Below are 16,689 nucleotides of genomic sequence, written 5' to 3'. Positions count from 1 at the left end.
CCTTTCGATGTGATCCAATGTGAAGATCCAATGCACCTGGCAGGAACGGTTGCGCTTAGGCCGGCGAGGAAACGACCACCAGAGAACTTTCTCACCTCAACTCTGAACTGCCTGGCTACCTCATTTGACTCCAACCACTCTTGGTGCAAACACCATTTTCACGGCGACTGATTCATGAGAAAGGCCCGAGTTTTCTACTCCCCTGTTGCCAGGAGCAATTAACAGTCTTCAACCAACCCAAATCCAGATGTGCCTCTGCGCAAAGCACAATGCGACCAAGGGAAGGACACCTTCTCAATCCTGGCCGGCACTAACACCAGGTCTACCTACCGTTCCTACAGGTCACTTTGCCTGGAGGCTGGGAGACAGGGAGGGCCATAAACCATACCAATACGAGTCTCGCGGCTCGCGCGAAACACACAAACGGTTCTACACGCTGCGAAGACGAGTGAGAATTCTGCGGTGCGTTGCGTCGTGCCGCTTCTGCTGCCCTTGTCCTTACCTCTGTCATTCGCACCAAGGTCGCTGGACGTCGAACCAATCGAAGCACAACATGCCGCACTCGCCGGCTTCCATGCCTGCTTCGGTCTGCACGACGATGGGGTCACGATGCGGTGAGCCCTTCCTGGACTTGCCATCCACCTTATCAGCTGCTCCAAATCCCTCCAGACCTCAGAGACCTAAGAACCCTTCCTAACTCAGCAAGTGGGTTGGTTGACATACCTACCGCAACCACGCCGGCAAGAACAGGGGCGCCGCCTGATTCTACCATCCCACTCTACGTGGGCTTGCCTGCCAACCCGAACCAGGTCGAGAATGGCCTTTGCAGTCGGAAAAAAGTGACAAGCCTTCGACGGTGATCAGCACGTCTATTGCGACGCTGCAGCTGAAGCATCGAGATCCGCCCACATGCAAGGACTGTGGACTTCATGCGGAAGCAATGTCTCTTGCCGTTCTGCGTCTGGAGCACCTGGGTTTCGACCACGAGATCCATCCAGCAGCACTATCCCGCAGCAGCTTTCCTCCATCTCCAGATGAGGCATCGTGTCAAATTTCGACGCCCTCACTTTCGTTCTTCCAGGCTTGTTTCAAACAGCGAATCAGCATGGTCAACGCTGCGGAACACATCCAAGTCAAATGAGAAATGAACCACAACGGCTACATCAGAACGGCGACGACCAATGAGAGCGTATGTTGCCATTTGTCGGACCGCATGGTTCTCAACGCCGCTGAGATCCAGAAAGTATGGAATCGAAGATGCTGTAACGCCGTGTGCCCCACAGCACATACCGGGTGCCGTTGCGCATGCATGGCCAGCTACCGGCAACACTCAACGACCACCTGCTCAGATACCTTAGCTTCCCGCAACGAGTTCGCGGGCTCATACTATGGAAAGCACGATGATAGTTGCCCTGTCCGTCATCTCAACATTGAGAGCGATATAATCAGACTATAACTGCATCGCCTTCGCGGTGGTATGCTCTGGGGGGAGAGCCGTTGCTGTTTGCTCGATTTTGAACCTCTCGTCCAGACAATCACAGTCAGGTCCCAGATTAACAGAATCAGTATGCCGAGGGATGGTTCCCGTTGGACTTACATTCCTACACTCACGCAAGACAAGGGCCGTCTTAGTCGAGCCGGAGAGTCCCCGCGGGCTTTCGGCTTTGTCTAAGTCGACATCATGACAAGAGCCGCAACCGGTACATCCCAAGTTACCTAAGCTACTATAGTGTTCGTCTCTTTTCTACCAAGCGGTTCATCAGAGGTCCTGTCAGAGGGAAAGCTGTTGTGGCAGCTTGAGAAACGCCAAAAAAACTCCAAATACAGACTAGCAGTCTATCGGCGGCCGCGCTATCACCAATCTCATCCCTTCAATATCTGTCGATTCACGCCATGCCATTCCAAGAACAACAGCGTACGCCACATTTCTCTCGCCTTGAGCCATGGCGAGCCACTTCATTCCAGCCATCTCGCCCTCGATGAGCTGGGAGTTTTCTTTGACGCTCTCCTCCTCGTCAGACAGGTGTCGTCTTCATACTTTCCCGTTGCAATAGCACGACTACGTCGTCCAGAGGCTCATCATGCTCGCCTCGTCGTCCATTAGCCAGTTCGCGAAGGTCGTAGGGCCGATCGTTTTGATTGTTTGGTCGGTCTGGTACTTGGGGATTTCCCGCCAGCAAGTCGAAGAGGCGACTCGGAGGTTCCGCAGTCAAAGAAAGCTATTTATCGCCGACTTTCTCGAACACGAAATCGACGGCAAATTCGACGGCAACGCTATCAACAATCTCTGCACGAGCAAGAAATGGACACCTGGCTTGGTCATGAGCTGCGATACCGTGCATGCAGGCATTGGCGTCGTTCGTAATGCCTACCTACACTGCATTCGATTCGCCATTGAGGCAGGGGGTAAGCAGTCGCTGGCTATGAAGAAGATTACGGTCTCTGACAATTGATAGCTGAGTTGGTTTTGCCCGACATCATACCTCGCTCCGAAGAGAATATCCAGGATATTGTATCACAGCGTGGTAAGCCACTCGACTACCTCTTCGATACTGAGCACCTCCACCACATCCTATCGGCCCACTGTCCTCAACTCAAATTGTACAACTCGTTCAACGATCTCTATAATGTTCCAAGCGTCGCCAACGCCATTGAATTCGCAATATCGGATACGAATGGCGAATTTGTCAACGGGACGGTCCTCGAGAATCCGAAGGGTTGGAGCAAGCAGTTCCGGGCATTTCTAGACCAGAAGTCGCCTCCTGAAACAAGAGAGTACCCTCTGCGCGTTCATCTCAGACATACGCGCTGGACATGGCCGACAGCGAATGATACCGCGGCGGTGGCCTCGTCATTCGGGCGGATTCTGCGCATACGCCAGGATGCCCGACGGCTTGCTGCATCGGCACTCTTCACGCTCGCTCTTCGGTTCAGACTAAACCTCGATCCGCGAACACGGTATCACCCTGAGAGCTTTGTTGGAATTCACTTACGGACGGAGGAGGACGTGAATGAGAGGTTCCCGGACTACGTCACACAGGCTGCCGATTACTTCCATTTCCTGTCGGACTCGAGGTCACATGTGGCCTTCCTTGCGTCTGGAGCAACACCGAAGAACATCACGGCTTTTGCGGAACGTGCCGAGGACTTCAACGTCACCGTCGTGACCAAAAGGGATATTCTAGACAAGAAGGAGCTGGAAATTCTGGACGCATTCACCTGGGACCAACGCAGTCTGGTCGACTATGAGATAATGCTGAGGGCCGGGCTGGTAGCAGGCGTGGGCGCGAGCAGCTTTGGGTGGAATCTTGCACTGCGGCGTTCGTACGCGTTCGGGTCGGGCCCAGAGGCAGTGCCACATCCTCCAGGAGACACGATTGCGTGGAAAGACGACTTCACGACTCTCTACGGAAAGCATGAGGCGTACGAAGACGCGATGAGGGCGACAATATGGCCATGATGCAACACGAAACGGGTGACTTTTTTTTCGAATGATTTTCTTTTCGGGTCGTATGCAACATGTCAACCCACATGTAGGCGTTGGGTCTAGGCAATTGGGCTAGTTGCTTACGTTGGTTCATCGGCGTCTGTCACGTACCATCTGCATGCAAGGGATATCATATCAGGCCGTCTCATGTCAGCCAGAACAAGACCGTCGCTCGCCCTGAACTCTGTTGCGTGAAACCCGGGCCCAGGCGGCTCAAGCTCTTGATGTTCACTGACGTCTGACTTGTCATTGACAACGTCGTGATGACTGAAGCACAAAACCCCTCACTTCGGTGAAATTCTCGTTTCTTCGGGGCAGACCCAGCCAGCTCATGCCGGACGGACGAGTCCGCTCGGCCGCCGGAGCACGTCGTCGCGGGGGTGGCAATCGGGTGCCCATTGGCCGCCTTGTCGCCGTCGGTTCGGTCCAAGGAGGGCGGGCTATGATTGTGTAACCGAAGAGCAGGGAAGAAGATGACCAAGCCGATACAAGCGAGCTAGACAGACCAACAACATGTCATTGCCTGAAGCGGCAGACTCTGGTCCAGTCAGCAGCATCACCATCCGGCAAACGAGCGGTGGCAGGCGGCGACCGTGGCTGACCCGCATGAAGAGATGCGTCCAACTGCAGTCGTGCGTCTTGTGTAGCCCAGGCGTCAGTCAGTGGTCCCGTCACGCGACCCCTCATCCCTACGTCGCAGCGGCTCCGGGCGGGCATCCCTGGGATGATACGGACCAACCTCGTGGAGGGGATGATTCACATTTTCGCACGAGAGGACGGTAGGCCAAGGACGGAGCTGGAGGGACGGGGAGTGAGACGATGCGGTTGAACCGAGTCTGACAGGCTTGTCTGTCGTGTCTCTCTTGAGCGCCCTGAAAAGAGGAGGAGGGGTTCTGGTGTGTGAGTGTGAATGTGAAGGACGGAGTGATGTGAGAGGTGAAAAGGTGGTTCTCCAAGTGGGGGAATTTCGTGCGCCTGGTCAGTCAACATGTGCTAGCCGGGCCCCCAGTCCCAGTGAGTGAGTGTCCAAGGGAAAGCGGCCCAGGGTTTCTGTGATGTGCATCATTGTTTGCGTCTACTAGCGGCCTTCGTCCTCGCTGTACTTTCCTGACCTGGACTTGGTTTACTTCAGATGCGGCCTTTTTCTGATTGTTTTTTCCCTCTACTAATTAACAACAGATGAAGGGACCTTGCCTCACTTCACATGGCCGTCTCAACTACCTCACCTTACTTCAAGGTACCTAGCGTGGTCCGTTCCAGCTGGGCATGTATTAGGTTACCAGGCAGTAAGGTAAGGTAGGTCGGTCAGGTTGTTTTCCAACTGCACCAGAGGCAAAGGAGACAGATATTTAGACGGGACGGGAACGCATAAGAGATGGTGGGTTCTGGCTCTGGTTCTGGGCCATCTGTCTCTCTCCCTCTCTCTCTCTCTTTCTTGCTGATAATCCACCAACAGTTGCCCCATATCTAAGGGACTTCCCGTCGTCTCCTCACTTCCACTTCTGACTCTCCAAACACCAGTCACGCATCTCGTCGGTCTGCCCTACACTGCCAACACGCACACATATATATCACGCCGCGCAGAGACCGGACGTAGACAAGACACACCTCCGGAAAACCCAGATGTCGGCTGCCGAAACCCTTGGAAACAAGCCCTCTGCAGAACCGCTTTGAGCATCAGATCACTTCCCGAAACCCGAAATACTACCCCAAAGAATCAAAACCCCTCCCTTCCTTGCCTGGTCGCCATGGCTTCCAGCACTGACATCATAACGCTCGACAACTTCGAGCAGCGGCTGCCAAGATGGGACCCCGCAGGCCCCAATCACCTGTACGCTCTGGTTGATATGGGCAGGTCAGTCGATATTTCCAGAATCTGAGGTTTTGGTTTTCTTTCTTTTCTCGCTCGCTCCGCCGCGGCGGCAGCGATTCTTCAGCCTCTGTGCGCACATCGCCTCGCAGCGCAGCGGGCGGGATCTTCCCGTTCATGTTTGCTTTTTCCTGCTGCTTGCCTTGCCTGCCTTTCGATCTGGGGGGATTTGCCCTCGATCGATGCTACCCTCCACAATGCCCAAAAAAGACGCAACTTTCAATCAACCGCCTGGCCAATCCTTCTCTGTCCACCTAATAAATCTAGCTCCCGCTGACTAGGCGGCCGCCCGTGGCCCCCGCAGCAATGGAATCCGCTTCTCCATCTCGGACCTCACCCCGCCACAGACCCGTCTCCTCCGCCCGATCTACCGCGAACGAGCCGGCATCTCCCTCTTCGACGCCCTCAACTCCTCCTCCACCGCCGCCTCCGAACCCCTGACCTTCCCACCCGAGACCATCACAAAGGTCGCCGAGACCCTCGCCCGCTTCCGCCGCATCGCCGTCTCCTATGGCGTGCCCCCGGCCCACTTCTCCGTCCTGGCCACCGAGGCCATGCGCCGCGCCGCCAACGCCGGCGACATGCTCAAGGCCATCCGCGAGGCCGCCGACATTGGCGTCCACGTCCTCGCCCCCGAGGTCGAGACCCTCTTCGGCGCCGTCATGGGCTCCCGCTCCGCCTTTGTCGACGTCGCCCGCGGCGGTCTGTTCCTCGACCTCGGCGGCGGCTCCGTGCAGATGACCTGGGTCGACACCCGCCTCCCAGACTACGAGATCGCCGCCGCGCTCGCCGGCGAGAGCTTGCCCTTTGGCGCCGCGCGCTTGATCCGCATCCTCGAGGGCCAGTCGGAGGAGGTCCAGACGATGGAGAAGCAGAAGCTCAACGCGAGCATGCAGAGCGCCTTTGCCAAGCTCTGCGACAAGTTCCCCGCCCTGGCAAAGTCCAAAGATGAGTGGAACGCCGCGGGAGGCGAGGCGAACGGGGTCGTCCCGGGCGGCATCGACGCCTATCTCTGCGGCGGCGGCTTCAGGGGCTACGGGTGCATGCTGCAGCACAACGACCCGATCCAGCCGTACCCGATCCCGTCGGTCGGCACGTACACGGTGTCGGGCGAGTTCTTCAAGCAGACGAAAAAGATGCGCCGCGTCAACCGCGAGCACGAGGGCAAGATCTACGGCATGTCGAAGCGCCGGCGGCAGCAGTTCCCCGCCATCATCGAGGTCGTCGAGGCCTTCATCCGCACCGTCCCCCACCTGCGCACCGTCACCTTCTGCGGCGGCTCCAACCGCGACGGCGCCCTGCTGATGAAGCTCCCCAAGAGCGTCCGCGAGAGCAACCCCCTCGAGGCCCTCGCCGGCTACGCCCTCGCCCAGCCCTCCGTCGAGGACTCGGAGCTGGCCGTCGCCCAGGCCGTGCTGAGGACCCTCTACGGCGCCGTGCCCAAGAACGTCGACGTCTCGCGCACCCCCACCGTCTTCTCGCTCGGCCTCGGTCCGCTGTTCGCCAAGCAGATCTGGATCCACCAGGGCGAGGACGACGACGCCAACGCCTCGTACGCCCTGCACGAGACCGTCACGCGGGACCCCAGCGCCCCGGGGCTGACGCACCTCGCGAGGGCCGTCTTGGGCCTGACGGTCTGCGCGAGGTGGGGGTCGAATCTGGGGCCGATCGACGCGCAGTTGTACGGGAACCTGAAGAGCATGGTGGCGGCGGCGAAGCTGGAGAGCGTGTTCTGGGCGGAGTATCTAGGTGCGGTCGCGGCGGTCATTGTGGACCTGGTGCCGGCGTGGCCCAAGACCGTGGACGAGCTGCAATCGACTTTGAGGTATGTTGAGAAACATCATGGGAGGACGGACTTATGAACGTGAAGCTGACGACGTTGAGCAGATTTGAGGCCACGCAGACGATAGATCCGGACAAGAAGAGGGCGCGGATCGACCTCATCGTCCACGCCGCGCCCGGCGCCGCCGTGGGCATAGATCCGGAGGACATCCTGGCGCGTCTGGCGAACGTGGGGAAGAAGCGCAAGGACGGGACGAAGCCGGAGAAGAGGGTCACGGTCAGGATCCAGGAGATGAAGTAGTTGATGAACTTTTTGATGAAATATACCCCTCCTTACTAGACGTCCCTACGCTCAATCCTGTTTGTTTTGAAGAAGTCTGGCGTTCCGATCAAAGCTACGAGTTACCGGTCGGGAAGTCTTATTTGACTACATCCACAGGCTAACTCCACGATACTAAGTACAGGTCCGGCCAAAGCGGTACGTGATCAAGACCCGCAAACACAAGTTGCTCTCAGCTTTGAAAAACATGCTTACTCAATTGAAGAACCGCGTCGAAGAGGATTTTGTTGCATTGCATATACCGACCCCGCGCGGGGTAAGTAGATCCCAGATCTTCGAAGAAACATCACCGGTCGTCTTCACGGACCTCGGCGCCGAACGCCGAAGACGAGAGCACCGGCTTCAAGACGTCGTTATTCCCAGGGTAAGATGCCAGGCCGATGAGTTTTGGGTATATGTGGAAAGGTAGATGCGTCTTCCTCGACTTCACGCATATCTGGGACCCTTGTGCTTCTTCGATTCGGTAAACGCAGTCTCAATAGCCTCCAAAATGAAACTACACTCGATAATCACTCTCTCATCCCTCATTGGCATCGCCTCCGCGGCAGCCACCTGCAAACCCTCAACCTTCACAATCCCAAACGCAACAGTCATCACAGCCGAGCACCGCAACGGCAACGAGCCCATCCCCCTCCCCAACACAGTCCCCTCCTGCGGCGGCGGCCCTTCCTTCAACGTAACTCCCCCCGTCCCCATCTGCCGCCTCGTCCTCGACGTCCCGACATCCCCCTCCAGCTCCGTCCGCGTCGAGGCCTGGCTCCCCGACCCGGCGACCTGGAACTCGCGCCTCCTGGCCTCGGGCACGGGCGGCATCGGCGGCTGCGTGGACTACCCCGTCCTCCAGAGCGGCACCCGCCTCTCCTTCGCCGCCTTCGGGACGAACGCGGGCCACGACGGGGCCGCGGGGCACGAGCTCTTCCTGGGCAAGGAGGGCGTGATCGAGGACTTTGGACACCGCGCGATCCACGTCGAGGCGGCGGTCGCGAGGGATGTCGTGAGGACGTACTACGGCTGCGAGGCGACGAAGAGGTATTACCAGGGCTGCAGCACCGGCGGGCGACAGGGCCTGCAGGAGGCCGCGCTGTACCCGGACGACTTTGACGGGGTGCTCGTGGGCGCGCCGGGGGTGGACTGGTTGCGGATCGTGGCGTCCAAGGGGATTCTTGCCAGGCGGGTGGGGTGGCCGGACATCGGCTCGCCCGCGTACGTGAGGCCGGAGCAGTGGAGGGCGGTGGTGGCGGCGCAGGTTGCGATGTTGGACGGGCTCGACGGGGTTGTGGATGGGGTTATTGACGAGCCGGCGAGGCATCGGTTCGATCCGCAGGTTCTGGCTTGCGGGACGGGGGTGCTGGGGGAGGATGTGTGTTTGGGGGCGGCGCAGGTCGGGTCTGTGAGGAGGGCGTATGAGCCGGTTGCGGATGAGGGGGGGAGGATCGTGTATCCTGCTTTTGAGATCGGGAGTGATACGGGCGTGTTTTCGGATAATGTTGTGGATGGACGGCCGGAGTTGGAGTATACCATTCTTCAGGTACGAAATCATCTTCGTTATTCCAGTGAGTTGTCACTGACGTTACATGTTTCGGCAGGACTTCTGGAGGGGCGCCGTGTACAACGACACCACCTGGACCCCCCACGCCTTCGACACTTCCCAGATGGAATTCGCCGTCTCCCTGAACCCGGGCGGCGTCAACTCCGACTTCACGAACCTCTCCGCCTTCCGCGCCCGGGGCGGCAAGGTCCTCGCGTACCACGGTCGGGCGGACCAGACCGTCACCTCGGCTTTGTCGTCCGAGTTCTTCGGCAAAGTACAGACGACCTCGAACCTGACGCTGGATGAGATGGACGAGTTTTACAGGTTATTTTTCATTCCGGGGATGAGGCATTGCAGCGGGGGCCGGGGCGCGTGGAGTATCGGGCAGACGTGGCCGTTGGACGGGGAGAGGCTGGATGGGAGAGGGAACGCGTTGATGGCGCTTGTTGCGTGGGTTGAGAATGGGACGAGGGTTGATGAGATTGTGGGGGCGGGGTATGAGGGTGGTGATGTTGGTGGTGGGGAGGTTGTGGCTGAGAGGAGTGAGTGTATTCCCTTCCCCCCTTTCTTTGGACTGGGTTTGCTAACTTGTTGCAGAATATTGTCCGTATCCTCTTGAGAGTCGGTGGGATGGGTTGACGAACTCGAATTTGTCGACGGCGTGGGAGTGTGTGTTGCCGATCGACTAGAGCTTATTTCTGTCTGGTTGAATGAGTTGAATGGGTTTGGAAGTGATGAGGAGAGGATGGTTGGATGTCACTGGTTAATATGGGAGTGCATCAGAGTCTCAGGGTCTGTGATGTAGTGCATGGTGTTTGCGCAGGGGATCGTGGGCATGGTATAAGAACTCGCGATTACTTTGAGAATCTAAGAAATCAAGTCTCAACATGCATATAACTTATCGGCATATCTTGAAGCTTCCACCACCTTTTCTCTACGCCCAACATAACGCCCAACACCCTTCCCCTTTCCTCTTCTTCCCTGCCTCAACTTGTCCTTCTCCCCTATACCAAACTTTTCTTCACGCGTTCTCGGACTCTGCAAATAGCTCGAAGAACTCATGGCTCGCAAACCTCCCGTGAAAGAGTTAACCTCTTCGCAGGCTCCAGCATCGGCTCCGCCAGACCGTCCGATTCACCCTAAACCAAGATATCCACAGCGAGTCGTGAATCATCGACTTGACGCGGACGGCGACACAATAATGTCGGGAACCGAAGAGTATGACGGAGGTACTGAGTATCGTAAGAGGTTTAGTAGCAATGTGGGTAGATGTGACCTTGTTGGTGAGGTCGCGTGGGAGGTTGACGCGGACGGAGATGTGATTATGACGGACGTCCTGGACATGGAGTATGCAGAACAGTCTTTTCGAACAAGGTAGGCAGGTCTCGGTGGAACTTCTTTACTGGTGTTGACGGGAATCTCGAAGAATCTTGAAGTCGTCTGAGAATTGGCGGTTGGTGATGTGGTAGTCGTTGTCAGGCTTGTTGATCCCTTCCGTGATTGAAGGCCGTGACGTCGAAGTTGTATCCCCTACATAGGGCTCGGGGTCTCGTCTAGGCTTCATGTTCTTTTCGGTCCTCGCCAGTACCAGACGGTGTCCACACCAGCAAGGTATTTCGTCACCTCCAGGCAGTAGGCGACCCCTTCAGGTTTTTAGGTAAACCGTCTCTGCATCCGGGTGCTTGAAGGGATTTCACTCTACTGCCTAGAGACAGATTGAGTGACAAAAGAGTTCCGTCGAAGGCTTGTCGTATTGTCTGCGATGAGAAAGTTGATGGATCTGGACTGACATTACAGATTCCCAGTCCATCCTCTGATCGGATACTCCTCCTCGTCGTACTTCTTCTGAAGGGAGTGGTGCAAGATTCCCAATACAGAGGAGGGAGGTGGAGGTGGAAGCCCGCCAGTCTTGTTTATCGCGATAGCGATCCCGAGGACGACGAGGGGGGCGAACTTCACCCTGTGCGGCAGGGGCATGCGCCGGAGTTTGGATATGGCGGTTTGAAATCTATTCATGATTGAAGATGTGTTGATTTTTGTATGTGTTGGTGGTGCCTCTGGGAATGAATCTGGGGCTTAAGAAGACCGCTTATGTATTCTTCCTCAGAACTTTCTCCGTGGCGAAGCATCGGAGTTGTATTTGTTGGAACTCGGGGTTGAGGTGAGCTTGATGTCTTCGGATCCATGGTTTAGGTTAACTCAAATGGCTCAGTCCTTCCAAGCGAACTTACTTACCAAATACTATCGGAATTGCCTCCAACCTAGTTGGCCCATACTTCTTATACACATTTTCTCCGACTGTTATTTGTATCCATTTGTTGTATTTAGAGATGACACGGGTTGAAGTGCTAGTATTGCATTAAAGAACTGCGAAACTCGTATTGGTAAACCGCTGTAAAGCTCATTCAGATCCAGACACCAGTTCGGAATCATACACATTTACTCTCATTTGTCTCCGCGTCTCATCCAGATAGCTCCCAGTCCGTGCCGGCCTTCGCCGTGTTCGGGGCCCGCATCGGCCCCGGGCCCGGTAGAAACTCGCCGAGGTACCGGACGAGTATAAGAGATCCAGGCCAGCGAGAACAAACCCAGTCTTTCTGCTTCAAATAACTTCTAGCTTATGGGTTACTAATAACACGGAGGCCCGACTCGACATCTATACTAGATTATGTAGAACGGACGCTGCTCCAACCCTCCTCGCAGAACGTTGAATCCATACCAATAGCCTTCCATAACTTCATCTACATAGCACTCGCCGACGAGAACCCATGTAGACTTATCATCGTCTTCGTGTTCTTTCATCTTTCTCAGCACCACTGGAACTGAGCATCCTATGAGAACACAAATCACATCTCCAGGTTTGGCTATCCGGGGTAAGAAACCCATCGACTTTTTGGTAACAGCGAACCTCCTCTCTCCTGATAGCATAAACTCGGCAGATACTAGTACGTCCTCGTCCGTCTGGCACGTCAAGTCGGGCCTGGTCTCCTCGGCATGGCTCGCAATCGGGAGAAGCCTCCTGGCCGTCTCGATCCAGTCTTGCGGCACGGGGTCGATATCAGTGAACCACTCAGATCCTTTTCGTATGATCCGTCTCATGCCCGTCAGCGTGCGGTAGAAAGCGTCCGGAAGACCTTCAACATCAGCCTTTTCTAGCCCGGGCACGCGGATCCAAGCATCGCCTCCGCCGAGAACGGTGACTTGAACGCTGTTATGCCGACGACTTATCAGCAGCTCAGGCCCGAAGGCTTCAAATGTGTCGACGATGAAGCCGTTGAGAACCATCAGGCCCCCGAGCGTAGTGAAGTCACTACCGATGCCGATCGTGGAACCTCCGGACGCGCGGTACACGGCGCTTGGGAACTTGCGGAAGCTGTGATCCGGCGCATGTCTGGACTTGGATTCCCGCAAGCAGACGGAGCAGTAGTCAAACCCGCGACAGTCGACGCAGCGATACCGAGCGCCCCTTATCTTCTCATCGCAGCCATCACAAGCGTACCCCAGAAAAGGCCCGTGATTCCCCGCAGAAAGCGGCTGTCCGAACGTCGTCAGCGACTTTGTGTTGTATCCCAAAGCCAGGCCTGGGTGCCTGGGGTCCGCGGACTCCAGCGTTCCGTACCACGGGACCCAACTGGTGTGGTTGAATTTGCGCTGGCTCAAGGTTGGCATGGCTCGGCAGATGATGTCCGCGCTGTTTGAGGTTCTCATGATTTGCCATGTCGCTCTGGCGTAGACGTCGCCGACGGTGCTCTTGTCGGAGTAGTCGGGGATCCAGTCTTGAGCGTCACTCGCCATGGACAAGAAAGCGTAGATGCCATCGCGAGGGTCGAATGACTCGAAGCTGACGAAGCCATCTATGAGCATTTCAAGGGTCAGGTTCTCGCCTCGTCCTACTGCTGTGGAGATTCCGATCAGATGGTTGAGAGATTCGAGCCGATCAGGGGTCACTCCGGTGATCACAGGCGTCCTTGAGTCTAGCGAAGAGTCGCCGAGTCTAAGCCTGTTGTCTTTCGTGAGACCACCCTCGAGATGGCGACTGAAACGGTCCATCTGCGCGATAAACGGCATCATATTGTCGCTGCAGAAGTCGCGGTTGCCGAGGTACATATGCTTATGCTTCGCCAACACAAACTCTTGAACGATCCATCGGCGCGAAAACCAAGGGCGCCGGATGAGATCCCATAGAGCTTGCCAAGACTTAGTCCGGTTGGAGTTGCTCTTGAAGAAGTCGCCGGACTGTCCAGCGTCCCAATTCTTCCACTCCTCGATGAAGTCTATAGCTTCGTCGCTGGTCTCCGACTTGTCACCCAGCCAGACGCGAAGCCATCTGCCGCGATAGACTTGGTCCATGTGCCGCACCTGATACGCCTTTTCGTGGTTGTCTCCTTGGTTTATACAGATCGCATCGACCCATAAAAGCAAGATCTGTTCTCGGTCGCGGAATCTCCTGAGCATGGTTTCCAGGTTTGGGCGTATGGCAAAGTGTCGGAAGCCTTTACCGTCGGAAGCACCGCCAAGACCGATGAGCCACATATCGGACGTTGGTTGTTGTTGACCCCAGGTGTATGAGACGGGCTGGAAAGTCGGAGCATTGCGCCGTTGAACATGGAGTAAGCCGGCTTGAATAGGCGCTTTCTCATCTTCTGTTGGGAGAAGCAACAAAAGACGCAAGCAGTCGGCCGGGTCATCTAGAGTTTTGTAGGAATATTCTTCGGAGCTCATCGGTATCTCTCTTATATCGTTGACCTCTTCGTGCCAAACGGTGTAAGCCTCTTGAGGTGGACCACCCACGATCTTGCTGTCTTCCGCCATATTGTTTCGCTGGCTGTATTGATATTGTCAAAGAGAAAAGAAATCCGTCTTCTTCACCAATTCGCTTACTCAGGTTTGCGATGCCTGCAGCCTGCAGGTAAGCTTCGCTTTAGTGTCTAATTGGTCGACGAGGCCAACATGTAGCCACCTTCTCGGCTCAGAGATACGCACGTGGTGGACAACGGTGGATCCTCTCTATCGAACTCTTCATCAACACCTACATTACACTCAGGCCGGTCAACGCATAGTAGTCTTGACATCCCGCGCTAGGGTGCCGGCTCCGAGACCCACTCCGGCCCCGTTCCGGAAGCTCAGGCACGGAGAGCCGGGGCTTGGCCAGTGGCGAAGCGAACATACACCGCATCATTTCACCTTTAAAGATGGGGAGCGGTTTAACAGAAGAATTTAGAACGCATGAATGACCATCCAATTTCTAATGATTGGCTCCGGGGCGTTTTGTCTTTCCGTAAACCGGAGCACACGGTCTCGGCATTCGAGCATGATGTTATGCATTGATTATGTAGCTATATTTTTAAGACAATGCTGGTATGGCTGCCTATCTAGACAAGACACTCATTGTCGACATCAATAGACGTACTGTATCGTGTTAGCAGTGCTTCTCACCAAGCGCTTGCAATGACTCACCTTGAAGAACTTGTTCTCCAAGTCCGTCTGATCAAGGAGACCTCTCTCATAAGCCTGATGCTCGTTATCCTCAGACTCTGCATGCTCAGCCTTTCTCGAGCGGTTACGAGTCCAAAGGAGAACCCAGATGCCACACAAACACACGATCTGCAGGCCGACGCAGAAGATCATCATCGCGACACCGAGAGTGTACGTCGGCGCTTGCTCCGCCTTGAAGAAGAAGGGGCCGACAAAATTTCCGAGACAGTATCCGATCAGAAGCATGGCGTTCGTCGTGATCTTCTTGGTGTGGCCGGCGGTGTTGGCTGTGGCAACGGACATGGAGAGCGTCCAGGCGGCGGTGTAGGCGAAGGAGATCCAGAGGCAGGCGAGGCGGCCGTAAGGGTTGGATTGCTCGCTGAGCCAGAGGCCCAGAATACCCGCCAGGAATGGGACAAGGCACATGAGCATGATGGCGATTCGGGCGTTGGGGTAGTACGAGGCGAAGAAGCTACGGACTGTGAGTGGGATGGCATCAAACAAACTTCAGAGGCTACTCACCACGCCAAGGGGCAGAGAATGAGTTGAACTCCGCCAGAGGGCATCTGAATCAGCGTCGTTTGCAGAGTTGAGAAGCCCATACCCTTGATGACAAGACCCTGGAACTACTAAGGGTCAGCATTTGTGCATGTTGAGAGCTGCTGTGAACTTACGGTAGTCAAGCCGCCATTGGGCGAGTTGCTTGCAACGGCAAACATGAAGAGCAACCAGGTCTTGAGATCCGTCATCGCCTCCCTGAACTGGGGCCACTTGAACTTCTTGTTCTCAACACCCGTACCGTTGTTTTTGACGCGGTCTACAACCATCGCCTTCTCCTTTTCGCTCAGGAACTTCGTCGTCAGGGGCGAACCGGGGAGGAAGATCAGCATCAGAGCACCCCAAGCGACCGTAACCGCGCCCCAGAAGAGAAACAAGATTCTCCAGCTGGCAATCGATCCCGTCACATGCCCGATGCCGAAAGACACGATACCGGCAATGATGTAGCCCAGTCCGGCCGATCCAACCCAGATGCCCATCCGCAGAGGCTGCTCCTTGCGTTCGTAGTACATGGAAAACAGCAACATCGTACCGGGGTTAATCGAAGCCTCCAGCGCACCCAAGAATGTCCTCGTCGCCGCGAGTCCGGAGAAGTTGTGCGATGCCGCATGGCACATCAGAACCGCCCCCCACAAGACCACGGTCGAAGCCATGAAGGTGTTGATGGGTAGCTTCTGCAGCATCACGTTCGTCGGGAACTCCCAAAAGAGGTAGCCGATGTACAGGAGGGCGCCCGCCCAGGAGAACTCGGACCCGGTCAGGCCGAGGTCTTCACGGACGCCGAACACGGCGGCATAGCTGAGAGTCGTGCGGTCGATCGATTGGAGGGCGTAGGTGATGCAGAGAAGGGGCATCAACCGGAAATCGAGCTTGCGGAGAAGGGAAGAGTGCTCCTTGGGATCGACGATTTCGCCCTCGGCGGTGTCGAGGAGGTCGAGGGCCTTGGTTGGCTCCGATTCCATGAGCTCCTTCTTGGTCGCCATGATTGCCTTCCCAGGTCCCCGGCCAGAAGAATGAGTATGTGAGATTCGGGGTGGTTACAGCGTAAATCGGCCATCTTGGGCGCCGCTCAAGGAACGCATGACTTTATACGGGCATTCGGCAGTGTAAGTGACTGACCGAAATGCCCCGCATTAGCGTACGATAAAACGGCCAGGGAACATGCGAGATGGAGTTGATAAGAGTGGTGGGAATGACTAGGTCGTGGGTGATTGTCCGCGGGGAACTCTTATCGCCTAAGCTCAACCGCGGGGACAAGTTAAGACTCCGCGGTTGACGCTGCGGATGCGGCTGGCTGCTTAGAGACCGATTGATTTCATTCGCAAGTTCATGATTCCTTCTGACGGAGGTCATCCAGACATGACGTTTTGACTACATTTCAGTGTCTAAGCTCAAGTACTGTTATCCGAGGGAGCAATTGCCAGATCCAGCCCCAGTCGCTGGGGAGAGGGCGAGGTCTGAAAACACCACACTTTGCTTTTCTCGTTACTTCTCCTACTTAAAATTTCGTCTCTGTTATTTCAAACCGTTCATCCTAGAATAATTAATCAATAAGATCATGTTCAAGGAGAAGAGTGGAAAAGTTGCGAAGACTCTGAAATGGAGCGTTCCTATTGGCTGAACTCATTCCCGGCCGGTGTGGGGCC

The 16,689-nt window shown here is 56.0% G+C and overlaps 4 protein-coding genes across 4 annotated transcripts; 3 read left to right on the top strand and 1 right to left on the bottom strand.

The window, feature by feature from the left end:
- Positions 1 to 2,081: 2,081 nt before the first annotated feature.
- CkaCkLH20_03367 (uncharacterized protein) lies at positions 2,082 to 3,460 on the top strand (the record flags this gene model as incomplete). The annotated part of the gene is made up of 2 exons (XM_038886086.1): positions 2,082 to 2,406; positions 2,457 to 3,460. 2 exons carry the CDS (start codon positions 2,082 to 2,084, stop codon positions 3,458 to 3,460), a joined length of 1,329 nt encoding a protein of 442 aa, XP_038748595.1.
- Positions 3,461 to 5,235: 1,775 nt separating this feature from the next.
- On the top strand, positions 5,236 to 7,440 carry CkaCkLH20_03366 (Ppx/GppA phosphatase; the record flags this gene model as incomplete). The annotated part of the gene is made up of 3 exons (XM_038886085.1): positions 5,236 to 5,342; positions 5,662 to 7,182; positions 7,245 to 7,440. The coding sequence occupies 3 exons, from the start codon at positions 5,236 to 5,238 to the stop codon at positions 7,438 to 7,440; spliced, it is 1,824 nt and encodes a 607-aa protein (XP_038748594.1).
- Positions 7,441 to 7,969: 529 nt separating this feature from the next.
- On the top strand, positions 7,970 to 9,699 carry CkaCkLH20_03365 (tannase and feruloyl esterase; the record flags this gene model as incomplete). Its single annotated transcript, XM_038886084.1, has 3 exons — positions 7,970 to 9,007; positions 9,066 to 9,552; positions 9,608 to 9,699. The coding sequence occupies 3 exons, from the start codon at positions 7,970 to 7,972 to the stop codon at positions 9,697 to 9,699; spliced, it is 1,617 nt and encodes a 538-aa protein (XP_038748593.1).
- Positions 9,700 to 11,671: 1,972 nt separating this feature from the next.
- CkaCkLH20_03364 (uncharacterized protein) lies at positions 11,672 to 16,026 on the bottom strand (the record flags this gene model as incomplete). The annotated part of the gene is made up of 4 exons (XM_038886083.1): positions 11,672 to 13,835; positions 14,421 to 14,957; positions 15,008 to 15,111; positions 15,160 to 16,026. 4 exons carry the CDS (start codon positions 16,024 to 16,026, stop codon positions 11,672 to 11,674), a joined length of 3,672 nt encoding a protein of 1,223 aa, XP_038748592.1.
- Between the last annotated feature and the right edge of the window lie 663 nt (positions 16,027 to 16,689).

Source organism: Colletotrichum karsti, assembly GCF_011947395.1.
Source record: "Colletotrichum karsti strain CkLH20 chromosome Unknown Scaffold8, whole genome shotgun sequence".
NCBI classification, from domain to species: domain Eukaryota; kingdom Fungi; phylum Ascomycota; class Sordariomycetes; order Glomerellales; family Glomerellaceae; genus Colletotrichum; species Colletotrichum karsti.
The sequence above is the reverse complement of the archived record's forward strand: the minus strand, read 5'-3'. Positions and strand labels throughout refer to the sequence as shown.